This window comes from Pantherophis guttatus, chromosome 6 (assembly GCF_059756535.1).
Source record: "Pantherophis guttatus breed Tessera chromosome 6, ASM5975653v1, whole genome shotgun sequence".
NCBI lineage: Eukaryota > Metazoa > Chordata > Lepidosauria > Squamata > Colubridae > Pantherophis > Pantherophis guttatus.
The window spans coordinates 66,242,326-66,256,980 of record NC_142068.1 but is presented as its reverse complement, the minus strand read 5'-3'; the positions used below and the strand labels follow the sequence as shown (position 1 = coordinate 66,256,980).

At 35.3% G+C, this 14,655-nt stretch overlaps 1 protein-coding gene across 3 annotated transcripts in view; it reads right to left on the bottom strand.

Annotated features, from left to right (window-relative positions):
- INPP5A (inositol polyphosphate-5-phosphatase A) overlaps positions 1-14,655 on the bottom strand; it is a 297,349-nt gene that overhangs the window by 104,203 nt on the left and 178,491 nt on the right. For all 3 annotated transcript variants that reach the window (XM_034436526.3, XM_087871686.1, XM_034436525.3), the window contains exons 7-8: positions 9,970-10,022; positions 4,705-4,824 (exon numbers count right to left, since the gene is read on the bottom strand). In XM_034436526.3, the coding sequence (XP_034292417.1) occupies positions 4,705-4,824; positions 9,970-10,022 (173 nt within the window). The remainder of the gene's footprint in view (positions 1-4,704; positions 4,825-9,969; positions 10,023-14,655) is intronic.

Sequence of the window (14,655 nt, the reverse complement as noted above, 5' to 3'; positions counted from 1 at the left end):
TTGAAGATTCAGTTGATTTAAAATTAAAATGTAGTCATTTTTTTATAATCCCTATCAAAAACAACAGTGTTCTATTTATTGGAAAAATGTATGTTTAAATAACAAGAGTAAACTAGTATTTACAAATATGCCAAGTGCTCAGATTTTTCCAGTGACCTGGATCATTCACACAAAGTTTGCCTCTGCCTAAAAACAAAGTGGCTTTTTTTCAGCTCATTTACTTGCTAGTTCTGGGAAAAGCCCAAAAAGAAACCTTTAGAGTAGAAGGGTCTTTGAGAAGATGTGACAGTTGACTGATGAGCATCTATAAAATGACAAAGCATTGCTCTGTGCAGGCTGTGCATCACATTGCCTCACCCTGGGAAAACTAATTGCTTTGAATTGTTAATAGTAACATTATTTTTCTGGCAATCATTTCTTTTGAATACTCAAAATGAGCATGAAACAGCTCCTTTGACTGAACATAAAAGTTAAATGTCCCAATGTTGATCAAATTAACTTCAGCTATGTGACAATGGACTATATTTGTGAGAAAATAATGGGGATCACAAAAAGGGGCTTTATGCCAAGATTTCACAGTTGTAATGTAAAAAAAATGTTTCTGTTCAACTAGGCCAAACTATGTTTTGAAGAGGCAACAGAAGACCTATGTCAGGTTTGAGGGAATGGGAGTTAAGGAGAATATCGGGATAAATTTTGATTTTAGAACTGGCATGTTAAGCGCAGCTATCTGTAATTACTCCTCTTCCATACTATTACTGTAATTTTCATTGAAGACCTGTTTATTCAATTCTTTGTTAAACATTTCTTGTGTTTTGCTCCTCTCTATGAATATGATATGCTTAGTAAGCAGTATCTATGCAACTTTAGTTAGAGAATAGTTGTTCTATTTCAAAAGGCACAAGATTTATCAATTAAATATTTATTAGGAACATTAAATATGAGGTTTGTAACACAAATGATTTTCATAGGAAACTACTGGCCTCGAAGCAATTCTTGTTATAAGTTACTACAATGACTCTAAATATGACAAAAGTTCATAAGGTTACTCTTAAAAAATCTGCATGCCATTAATGAACAGCTAAGAAAACAATTTCAAACAACATTAATGAAATGAACATTTGATTAATGAAAATCAAAGCATGCTATAGATTTGGTTTATTTATTTATTTATTATTTATTTATTAATTTGATTTGTATACCGCCCTTCTCCCAGAAGGGACTCAGGGCGGTGAACAGCCAAAATTAAAAAACATACAAATACAAAAGTTAAGATAATTAAAAAGAATTAAATCATTAGCTTCCCAATTTAAAACCCCCAAGTCCATAAAATTTAAAATCCCAATTAAGAACCATTTAGGCTAGGCCGGCTTGGAATAAATAAGTCTTCAGGGTCCGGAGGTCCGGGATCAGTCGTATTCCAGGAGGCAGCTCGTTCCACAGGGCGGGTGCCTCCACAGAGAAGGCTCTCTTCATTTTTCTTCTGATAATTTTTATTCTTTTCAATACTGTTTTATTTAACTATAATGCTCCAGTACTATATACTATTTTTGGATATGTATTTTTTAAATATTTAAACTCATTCTCTAAAAAAACCCCTTCAATTTACTTTTCTTCCAAATAATTAAGACAGAACACAGTCTATGATGGTCAGTTCAATCTTGCATAAGCAGACATAATTAATTGGGATTCACACTGGCCAAGATGCATCCAGCTGATGGAACTGTTTTACTAACCCCACAGCAACTTAAATCAAATGTGAAAAGATGTTTCAGTTTCATTCAGTGAGGGCTTAGCTCATTAAACTCTTTTCCTTTTTAGCATTGTTCCTGAAACTTGAACTGCTCTTTGCTCTTAAATGCTCTTTAGCAGTTTAAAGGCTATAGAGGAAAAGACTTATCAGCCTCTGGTTTTAACAGCACTAAATCTGCATCATTAGAGGATGCAGATAAGGGGATTTCAAGACCCAGCTTGAAATTTCTTTCTTCTGTCTTTATCTGACACTGCATAACTCCTGTAGCTCAGCTGGAAATGTAGATCTATGAATCCTTAAAGGGAGATTAAAAGGCAAGAAAAGACTACTTTCTTTCCTATAGATGCTTTTACTTTCCCCTTTTCTACTGTCTGAAGGAGTGATGGCAGACAATAGTCCAAGATGGTTCCCAAAACCCTCTGAATGGAGGCACTGTTGGTGGCAGCATTCATTCAAAGTGAGCTTCAGTGTATTGTCCTCCCCCATCAGCAGATCAGAATAGAGTTTGCTGGTGGCTGCCAAAAGGTTAGCAGCCCTGATGAAAGGGGTTTCCCATTATTCACTGCTCTTACAGAAGTCCCTTTTGTGCTGAGAAGCCCACCGTTTCACTACGGAGGTCCGGATCTGTGGCTGGCTGCTTTCTCAAAATGAGCAATCTATGTGAATGCAAACCCACTGTGATAGTGCCACCTAAAACTGAAGATTTTCTTTTCTGAAAGGCAGGAGAGCAAAGTCTGGTTTTGGCAGTGTCACATCGTAATGATATACTGCCATGACATATTTGACCTACAATTAGTGCTATTGCAACTGAGCAGTTTCCTTACTTTCACCAAGATGCTTGTGGAAGCATTCCAAAGCCTGACAACATTAAAAGAAAGCAAACAGAAAATCACAGTAATATACAAATGTTCCCTTGGAACACTATCATAATCAAGAGATGGAAATAAATCCCACATCAAAAACTAATTCATTCCCCTTGAAGTTTACGCACATAAGTGCGTGCTATTTGATAGAGTGGGAAAATGGGTCAATTATTTTCATTAGACCACCTACTATCTTCTAGTTGCTAGGATCACTACAAAGAATGCTTGCTCAGGTAGAGCTTAATCTTATCCACCAAAGAATATCCACAAGAAAAGTAGACTCACAATCATGTTACCCAGATTAGTTATGCCTGAATTCTAAAGGGACACCAAATATTTTTTTCAGTACATTTGGCACACACTGGTATATTATAGGAACTGGTGGCCCACACAGATAATAAGGATGAAATCAAAATACTTTTAGAATAATTAAAACAAAGCAAGAAACAAAATAAAAACCTTATAAAGCTCCATTTTTAAGATGGGGAGTTTAGGGAAAAGAAAATTCATGAATTTTGAGTAACTGGATAGTTGAAGCATACCAATCAATACATTATACAAGAATCCTTTGCCAGGTGAGGAGTAATCAAATCAAATGACAATCTCATATTCTAACATCCACATTTCTTTTGCCCAAATGTTCTTCATTCTGAATATAGAACAATAGGCATGAGAAAGCATGAAAAGTTGGCTGGAAATAAAATACCTTATTTGTATTTAGCATTATGTTACCCAGAAAGTGAGGATTAGAATACTATATTTTTATCCCATATTATTCTGTAAATTCTTGAATTTTGCCAAACTATGTACAATGAATAAATGTAGCCTATCATTAATATCTTTAGAAAGTAAAAAAAAAAATCCAAATTCAGTTTAATGTATAAAATGGGAATGTTCAAGGACAGAATAGTAGTGATATATTAAACTATGGAACAAAAATGTTGAGTCTATTAGAAGTGAAGCACAGATGTGCAAGTGCAAATGTTTTAATGTTATTATGTTATATTATTTAAAAAAAACCTTGCACAAGTTGAATTCCTTTTCAATATAATTCATTGTATCAACATTGAATTGATTCACCTTTCTTTCTTCCAGGAGGTTTCTTTGATTTTTCAATTTATCTTCCAACCTTGGTATTTCCTGGTGATAACCTATCCAAGTATTATACTAACCATGTTTATTTCTATTTAACTTCTTTGAGTTTGGCTAGGATTTGTTGAGGACCTTTCTGATTATAAACATATCTGAATTCTACAATCATCAAACCCTGATAGGTCCTACAAAAATAAAAGGATATCAATGTAAACTGGGGTTTATGAATATTACAATTCCAGCTCATTTGGAGGACACAATTTGGAGAAAGCTGCTGTACTTATAGGTAATTAGAACATGCCTTTTATACCTGAAATACCGCTCATTTACTTTCAAAACATACTGGAAAGATTTCATAAGTCTAGTACCATATTTACAAATAACATGTTTTACAAATGGCACAAGTTTTTTATGCCTTTTTAAAGTTTACACTTTTAAATAAAACAAGTTAATCAGAAAAAGTGTTAGTAGACTCCTGATTTTTACCACATAGACTAACACAGCTTTAATAATGTTAGAAAAAAAAGCAGAACATTCCAGTAATTTATTTTTATAAAGGACTTGATCACTATACTGACCATAGTTTTCAACATTAAACTTTTCTTCTTTTTAAAATGCTTTTTGTTAATTTATGCTTTCAGCTCTTCAGGAATATGGACATTAAAAAAAAAAAAGTCTCAATAATCACCACCACCACAACAATAACTTTTTAAATTGGAAATATAACATATTTATTTTTATTTATTTATTTTATTAAATTTTTATACCGCCCTTCTCCCGAAGGACTCAGGGCGGTGTACAGCCAAAAATAAAACCCCCAACTATATGAAAGTTAAAAGACAATTTAAAAATATTAAATAATTTGGCCGAAAGAGCTAAAATAGAAACCACCCATTAAAATAGCATTTAGGCCAGCCCTGCTTGGTGAAACAATAGCGTTTTGAGGGCATGGCGAACATAGAGCAATATAAGGAGCCAATAATGTCTATTACTTACCTGTCAAGTACATAACCAAGGGCCTTATGCCTTATTCCTGAGTAAACAGATGGGCTTGTTTCCCAAGCAACTAAATTGGAAGCATCGTGGAAAAGATGAATGTTTACCAAGTCAAAGGCACTGTGACAAAAGGAGAAAAAAAAGATTGTCTCAGAATATAAATAAGAATGTAAAAATTGTGAAATACACAATGACAATATTTTAAAATATCAATATACTACATATATTGTAAAAGCAGCAACTAACATAAAACAGCACAGCACAGTAAAAATAGCCAAATACAAACTAGAACAAATCAGTGTTTAAGAATTCACAAAGCAGAACCTAGGACCTTGGTGTTGGAAGGTAATTCCAAAAAAGTACACAGAAAATGCCCTGTTGTACTCATCATGCAGTTCTTACTTGTGAACTTGAAAGCAAAGTTTAGCAGTTGGTTTTACAGTTCATCAGGTTTGTGCAAGTACAACAGTCCTTCAGAAAACCTAGTACCAATCCATTTAGGATTTCAAAAGGACATATTAGTATATTAAATTGGTTTGGAAACACACACTATACAACAAAGGTACATGACATAAATGTTTAGCTTCTACAGTGGTTTTGACTGCTTCAGTACCTCCTTTAAATATATTATAGTAATCTGGCATACTTTTTATTATAGATACCATGGTAAAGTGAGTCTAGAAAAACTCTCAAACTTCGTATTTATCTGCTCTGGAGGAAAGCAATATCTTCTACAGCAAGGGTCTCCAACTCCCGGTCCGTGGATCAGCACTGGTCTGTGGCATGCCAGAAATTGGGCTGCGCAAACAAGTGATGTCCCATCTGCAGGATGCAGGAAGCATGCAAAACCACACTTCCTCCAGCCCGTGGAAAAACCTTTCTCCATGGAACCAGTTTCTGGTGCCCAAAAGGTTGGGGACTGCTGTTCTACAGAGTATTATGGACTTGCATCTAGATAAACTTTAATTCCCTCTCTCCCCAAACTATAAAGATTAAGTTTCTACTTGTCTTCTTGCCCCCAAATACCTATTTGATATTTTTACTATAACCTTGTAATGGAGAATAGAAAAGAGAAGTAGAGCTGTGTGTTATCCGCATATTGGTGATATTCCAATATGTGTCAAGTAGATGTTAAAAACCATGAAGAACAAGTTAGAACCTTGAGGCCAGTGGAATGCAGTGGAATAGGAATGCAGTGGAATAGGAAAAACATCAGGACCATCTTCTGAAACCTTTCCAACAGAAAGTTCTAGAACCACAAAGATACATTGCCTCCAAGTCCTGACACATTTCCTAAAGTCCTGACTTTAGGAAATTTTGTTCCTAAAGATACCATGCTACTGATATCAAAATATCCATCTCACCCATTCTCTGATATAAGCATCCACAAATGTGATCAATAAAATTTCTGCATGAAACTCAATAATAAATAAATAAAAGCCCTATCCGGAATAAAACTCAAATAAAACCCCTATCTGCATGAAACTCAACAATAAATAAATAAAAACCCTATCTGGAATAAATCAGTATCCTCCAAAATCGAGGTGGGGAACAATGGCCCCTTTATCACTTGCGGACTTCAACTTCCAGAATTCTTGAGCCAGCATTCTTGAGCCAGAATTGAAGTCCACAAGTCATATAAGGGCCATCATTCCCCACCCCTGTTCTAGAATATGAATTCAGTTTTGTTATCATATAGCTTTTCACTTAATATATTATATATTTAATATTATAACTTCTTAAATGTGAATATTAAATTCCCTCTAGGTATAAATCAAAGAAAGATTTATGCATCTATTGAGAAAGTCAACACATTCTTTTGAGGAATTCTAGTGAGGATCTATGGCAAACTAGATGCCCTTGAAGGAGGGAACAGTTTTGCAACTGAGATCGATAGCCAGATAGTGAAATCTGTCCGACAAAATCTCTTCTGAAAAAGGAGAGAGATTATTTAACTTGGAACATAAATGGAGCCAACCCCTCCCCCAAGAAAAAAAGTATTCCATTACCTAAAGTAACTAAAACAGCATATAATTTGCCTTCAGGAAATACTTATTGAGAATAAAGATGTAAAATACTTAATTTGCAAAAAAAAAAAAAATCTGGTCCATTATTCACAAATATCCTTCAATACATCCAGTGTTGAAGTATTTTGCTACATTCTGTATTAGTAAGTAAAAAACGTTCTTGTCTTTTAATTGTAATCTTTTTGTATAATATTGTATATTTTTGTATATTGTATAATATTTTTATCCAAGTTTAAAAATACAATTTTAAAACATGTCTGCCATTATAGATAGATTGTTTAAAAGTTTGTATGGTGGAGGAACAAGTTTTACTGGACAAGACTGAGTGATTTAAAAATGACAGGGTATAGGAATGATATAAGAGAGCTAGTTTGGTCTAGTAGTTAAGACACAAGGCTAGTAAGTGGAGACCATGAGTTCAAGTCCTGCCTTAGCATGAAAGCCAGTTGAGTGACTTTGGGTCAGTCACTCTTTTTCAGCCCAACCTACCTCACAGGGTAGTTGTGGGGAAAATAGGAGAAAGATATGTTGGATATATTTGCTGTCTTGAGTTATTTTATTAAAAATAATAAAGGTGTTATACAAACAAATAAAATATGGAAAAAGATGCTACAGTGGACATAAAAGAAACTGACTAATATCATAATAATTAAAAGGGATATACAAATAATAAGCTAAGACCGTGATGGCGAACCTATGGCACGCGTGCCACAGGTGGCATGCAGAGCCATATTAGTGGGCACGCCAGCTCAGCTCTGGGGCACATGCGCATGCCGGCCAGCTGATTTTCAGGCCTTCTGGGCCCACCAGAAGTAGGGAAACAGGCTGTTTCCTGTCTCTGGAGGGCCTGGGGGGCTGGGGTGGGGAAGGCCCGTTTTTCTTTCTTACCTAGCTCCAGATCCTCTCTGTGTATCTGGGAACGGCGAAAACAGCCTTTCCCACTCCCTTGGAGGCCCTACGGAGGCTCAAAGGGCCCATTTCCCCACTCCCAGTAGGACAGGAAGTGACGTTTTTTCCTGTCCCCAGCCTCCAGAGACTCCTAGAGAGGCTCCTACAGACTCCTAGAGAGGCTCCTACAGACTCCTAGAGGTTCTGGAGGCTGGGGACAGCAAAAAATGTCACTTCCTGTCCCACCGGGAGTTGGGAAATGGGCCTTTTCAGCCTCCGTAGGGCCTCCAAGGGAGTGGGAAAGGCTGTTTTCGCCGTTCCCAGATACACAGAGAGGATCTGGAACCAGGTAAGAAAGAAAAACAGGCCTACCAGGCCATCATGTGCCAGGAGCGGGGGGGGGGGGGGAGGGGGTTGCGCACACACGTGCATGCGCGACCCTCCCCCGCCCCCCCCTCTCCTGGCACGCGATGGCAAAAAGGTTAGCCATCACTGAGCTAAGAGAATGACCTGAAAAACTTTATAAAAGAATCTTATCAAAGTTTTGAAAATTTTTGTGAGAAGGAACAAAGAAAAAATAAAAAGAAATCAAGATCTAGAACAGTGATGGCTAACCCTTTTGCCATCGTGTGCCAGTAAGGGGGGGACGGGGGAGGTTCGCACACACACGTGCCCACACCCATAATTCTATGCACCCCACTTTGCGCATGTACGCGCAACCTCCCCTTCCCCCCCGTTCCTGGCATGTGATGGTCCGGTAGGCCCGTTTTTCTTTCTCATCTGGCTCCAGATCCTCTCTATGCATCTGAGGAGGGCGAAAACAGCCTTCCCCACCCCCTCAGAGGCCCTCCGGATGCCCAAAACGGCCCGTTTCCCAATTTCCGGTTGGAAAGGAAGTGATGTTTTTTGCTGTCCCCAGCCTCCAGAGCCTCTCTAGGAGTCTATTTTGTCTTTTCTTTTTATTTTAAGATTATATTTTATGAGGCATACAGTAATTGTAATTCTTAATAAAATTTCAGTAAAAATGTGAAAACCAAAAATAACTTTCCTTGGTTATTTTTTTAAAAATGTAGCTAAATATCAATTGGAGAGAACTGATATAAATTAATACGATAATTTAGGAATATGGCAGAAATTTAATTATTATCTACATATTTTCTCTCTAAGATAATATAATATCTTAGGGATCTAATTCAAATACCAATTATATCCTTTTGCCTCAACTTTTCCCAGAAAGTAAGAGTTTCCAATATCTACTGTAGTAAAATTAAGAAAATAAAATACTAGTTTATGTCTAGAAAACAATGTGGCAATATTTAAGCCCTCCTGATTTTCATGTGATTACTAGCATGAATAAATTAACCATAGGTCATAACGGTATAACCTAACATAAAATATGATAACATAAAGTAATAAAGTGTTAGTTACAAAAAAATCAAAATGGGATCTAATCAATTAAAAAATTATTTCAGAATTTGAATGATGGAAAGAGAGTTGGCATATAGTACTGGTTAAGGCATCAGGCTAGATATCAGAAAACCATAGTCCCACCTTAAGCACAAAGCCAACTGAGTGTTTTGGGAATTCACCTACCATCAGTAATTTGCCCCTAATCTCATTGCAAACAGAACCGTGGAGGACACAGAGAATAATGTCCTCTACTTGGTTGGCATCACAGAGACAGAGATGCTTTCAATAAACTCTCTCCTGAAGATATGCCAGTAAATCTGTAAGCAAAGGTGTAAAACCTTTCCCAATGGAGCCAGATACCAAGAAAGACTTATGTGTTTTTTATGGTGATAAAACCAAGATGAAAATTTTGATTTTAGGCGTAGTTCTAATATTTTCTCTATTCCAAGAGTTAAGTTCCACAAAGGGGATAGCCAACGAAGGTTTTATGTATTGATTCCCAGCTTCGTAATGGAGAAAACAGTGAGTTAACGCAGTATTCTTAAAGGCTTTCTAATTTCTTAAAGTAGAAAAGTGCTATCTTTTCTACTACATAAAACAAAAGTGGAAAAATGATCCGATAAAATTCAAATGTTGCTCATAAAATTTTGAAAAAAAGGTAGGAATTATAAATGAGAAAAAGAAACTTAAATGTACGTGATTATTCCACTGTCTTGATGAAATCAAGGTGTATATACACACGAGAATTAACTGAAAATTATAAACTCTAAACCAAATATGTATATTATGCCATTTACAATTTGTTCAATAATGAAAAATGCCTAAAGATTGGTTCAGTATTTAGATGGAATATGCACCAGCTGTTCCAAAACTTATGTCTTCTATAATAACTAGGCATTCATGCAAAGCATGATGTTTAATTCTCCTTCATATTACGTACCAGTCAGTAATACACCATCTTGTTCGTATGAATCCTTTTCTGGACCACTTGCACTGAAAAGTAGTAAAAAGCACAGCAGCAATACATTAAAATATAGAAACAGTAAGAAATGAATCTTCTAGTAAGTTTTACAAAAAATGTGTTAAATATTTTCATGGAGAACACTATAGAAAACATGAGGCTTAATAATACACTAATACCAGGATTATAAGCGGTCTCTGGAGAAGACTCTAATGCTGGGACAGGAAGAGGGAAAGAGGAGAAGACAACCAGCAAGAAGATGAATGGATTCACTTACAGGAATGATGATTGCAATGTTGGAAGAACTGAAGAACAGATCATCATAGAGAAAGTCTATGTATGTGGTCACTAAAAGTTGACAAGAATGTGATGATACATAGTCAATCTAATTATGTGGTCTTCAAATTTTTCCCTGTCTCACCTCCCCCACTTTCCAGTATCCCCATGTATCAGAATCACAGCATGGAAAAGAAAAGTATACAAAACTTAGCTTTTTCTCCAAATGGGAAGTAATATATTCAATGTTCTGTTCCATTAGGAACATAATAATATAAAACTAGCCAAAGTGTTCATTTACAGAGATAAAGGATTAAATATTTATTTATTTATTTATTTATTTATTTATTTATTTATTTATTTATTTATTTATTTATTTATTTAAATTTGTATACCGCCCTTCTCCTAGTGGACTCAGGGCGGTGCACAGCCAAAACTAAAACACATAACAATGCAAAATTTAAAATTATTAAAAGAATTATATACTTTGGCCCAATTTTAGCTACTGATAACTGCAAGTATTTCTAGTAAAGTCATTTTCCGCAGTCAAATATATTTATTGTCTCACAGCCTATCTGAGTAAGAATGTAGGAGTATAAACATGCCTTTCCTTGTAAATTATAATGTAATATAGGCATTTGGAAAATAGAAATTGGCTAAGCCAATCTCTTTCCAGAGCTGAACTAGCAAAGATATCTATAGTGTGCCATTCCATGCATCAAGATGAGCAATTTTCCATTCCATGAATAAATCAACTCGTTACAAGCTATATTTGAGGTGACATAGAGAAAAGATTTCCAAGTTTATGAAAAACAGTTATGAATTTATTGGAATAACCTTATAACAAAAATGCTAATTGCAGCAAGTTTTCTTTTTTATTGGCTTCAACCTAACTAAAATGACAATATGTAAAAACATATATAAAATTAGTAATAACTAAGGCCTAAATCTAGAACAATGTTATCTGAATTCTGTTTTCACAGTGAAGTCTGACTGCTTCTTCCTTCCTGTTAGATTCTCGTATCCTTATAAAGCTATTTCCTGGACCTAGATTATCAAGATGCCTGGTAGCACAGTCTATAGCCCTGTGTTCTGCAGAGAGAATACCTCTTTAGAAATGAATATTTTCTTGACGATTAAAAGCCTATTTAGTTCTAAATGTACATTTGCAGCAATATAAGACAGCCTGCATTTGTGACAAATGTTTTGAGGATGAAGTATCTTCTTTCTTTTGCTGTTGCTAGTTATGGTCATTTTATAATCTTTAGCTACTCTGACCTGCAATTGACTATACTAAAAGTATATTGATAATGAATCAGCTAAATATATGATATGTTTACTTTCGAGACAAAGTTCTTTCTTGTTTACTGTCAAACAGTATTTTAACATGCATCTCCAAGAATGGGTCTGCTCTCTAATGAATTATCAAGTATAGCTGAAGTCCAAGAACCAAATACAGATGTTCTTTGATGATCCTGGGTTGGTTATGTTGTGTATCATAGTGCTTTCCAGTTCTGTTCATTGAAAGTAGGGACAGTTTTAGAATTTTCCATCCCAGAAGGGACTCTGACCACTCCCAGTCCAGAGATGCCCCATGTGTCATATGGTGGAAAAAAACTATTAATGCCTGTACATGTTTTCCTATGCCAATTGGGGTTTGTTTTTGTTTCAAACCCTAAACAAATGGTTTATCAAAAACCGGAAAAGTAATATAGACAATTACATGAAATATGTATACACAGGCAAAGTATCTCTTCTAAAGTCTTTGGCACTTTATATTATTTCGAAGAAGGGAACCCCAAATAAGCAATTATTCATTTAATAAAAAGGAAAGACAAATTAATAAAATATAACACTTAAATGATGATTACAGTCGAACTTTCATATATTTCTTTACTCTTTTCAAACATCTTTGACTAATGATCTCTCACAATGCTGCTATTAATGTGAGTGAATAAACAGAGGCTTCTATTCTTTTTTTAAAAAGCAAAACAGATCACAAAATTATTTAGTCATAAACTGAGTCATATCTACATAACATTTGGTTAACATAGCATTAATGTTGAATCCTTTCAACTAGGAAGCCTTAGCCTTACTTGATATTTTTACAAATATTAAAAATGAAATACAATGTTGCTGTTCTTGTCTCCAGTGCCAACAACTGGAAACGAGGATGTAATTGATTCACTGGTTCAATTTTGAATTGGATTATACCTACCATTAATTCTGCATGCTATCCAACTGATTAAAAGGGTAAAAATGCTAGTCTCTTTTAAAAAGCTAAATATGATGAAATATCAAGAAGCAATAATTATCTTTGCCCCTTTCTCAAATACAGGTTATTATTTTTTTTTTAAAAAGGTCAAATCCCAACAAACCATTAGTTCAAAATGATATTGATGTAGAGTATTTTCAGCAGCACTGAAAATAAGTTGCAAGCAACTAATAAACAGCATGTAAATTTGTGTCCACAGAATGAATCTCACCCTACATGTCCACTGTAACCTTAATTTGGCAGTTCCTACAGAACATAGTTACAGAACACACAATTAGTCAGAAAAACAGAAATAATACTAACTGAACAAATTTTAATTTGCTCTAGAGAGGCATTTCTCATCAATGCAATTCTTATAAATGCAATTTTATGCCATATTACTTTGAATTCTGATGGCTGCCTGACAAAATTTGATATAGTTTTTAAGGTGGTTCTATTAAAATGATAATGAATAATGTGCAAAAATAGCAAAGCAAAATGAATTCAAATAAATTATGAATTCATTTTTAAAATTACAGTTTTGTCATGTAAAATCTCACGGTGAAGACTTAAAATACGTAAACTAAACTAAATATTTGGTTTATAACTTTCATGAAATTCAGCCAGTTCATGGACAAATGTTAGCACATTATAGGAGATGGCCCAAAACATTGCAGCTAATTCTGTCTTAAACCATTTTGCTGGGGTTGGCATTTTTTTTAGTAAGATATCGTATTCTACCATGTTATGGATGCATATATAACAAACACTCATTTTTCACAAAAGGCTGAAATTTCACAAGATTGCTAAATCTGGAGACAGCATTCTGACACCAAAAATCTCATGACATTTCTTAAATCCTACTTACAATGAAAATCTCATGTGATCTTGAGAGATTTTTGGCATTTTAAAAGTACTTCTTTGAGAATGAGTGTGCCTAGAAGCAGAAAGATCTAAATTCTAATCCCCCCTCAGCCATGGAAATTTACAGGATTATTACAGGCACAACCTTTCTCACAGGATCGTTGTGAGGAGAAATAGTTATATATGTTGCTTGGGAGCTTCTGAAAGAAAGTGGGGAGCTGGGAGCTTTTGAAGGGTGGGGATATAAATCAAATAAACATTTATCTAAGTCTTTGATATGAGATATTGCCGTATTTTTCACACTATAAGACACACCTGACCATAAGATGAACCTAGGTTTAGAGGAGAAAAACAAGAAAAAAAAATGAATATGGAGCGCTGTTTCACTGTAAATATGGAGCGCCGAATATGGAGTAGTGGGGGCAGGAGGTGGAGCCTGAAAGGACCACAGATAGGAGTTCTCTCATGTGCCAGCTCTGCCTATTGACTCCTGCACTGTGGAAAAAAGACAGAAGAGGTGGGCAATGACAAAGACAGAAGAGTTCAGCACTGTAAAAGGACCCCAGTGCCGCAGCCCAGCTGCTATTCACCAAAGGACCAGCACCGGTCCACCGTTGACGACCCCTGAGGTAATAGGCTTCACAATCTGTAACAGAATATTTGCTCCATAAGATGCACAGACATTTCCACCCACTTTGGTGGGGGAGTGTGTCTTATGAAGCAAAAAATATGGTATGTGACCACTCCAGGTGCTCACTGTTGATCTCTGCACTATGTTTTCCTTTTCTGGAAATGGCACTCATTTACTATTTTATTTTCAAAGACAATAAACTCTTCGGGAGACAGAAAGGCAAGCAGAGTCTAATAGGAAAAGAAACTTTTGATTCAGGCGCAGAATGAAAGCTAATAAGAGAGTCCCAATTTAAATTAATACTTGAAATTAGATAATTCCTTCGTCATATAAAGAATACCCCTAGTAGACACATCAAAACAATCCTCAGGTATTACTATGACTAGACACTTTCAAATAATGATTTTCCTCAGGAAATCAGAGCCATCTTGCAAGTAAGCATTAAATAGCAATAGCAATGGCACTTAGACTTATATATCGCTTTACAGTGCTTTACAGCCCTCTCTAAGCGGGCTCAGTATCAAAATACTGCAAGATTATCTGTTACCATCAACAATGTGTTATCTAGATTTTAGAATATAGCTTCTTTTCTGCCACAAGAAATGAGTTCAGCATCTTTCACCTTATACAATATTAAGTC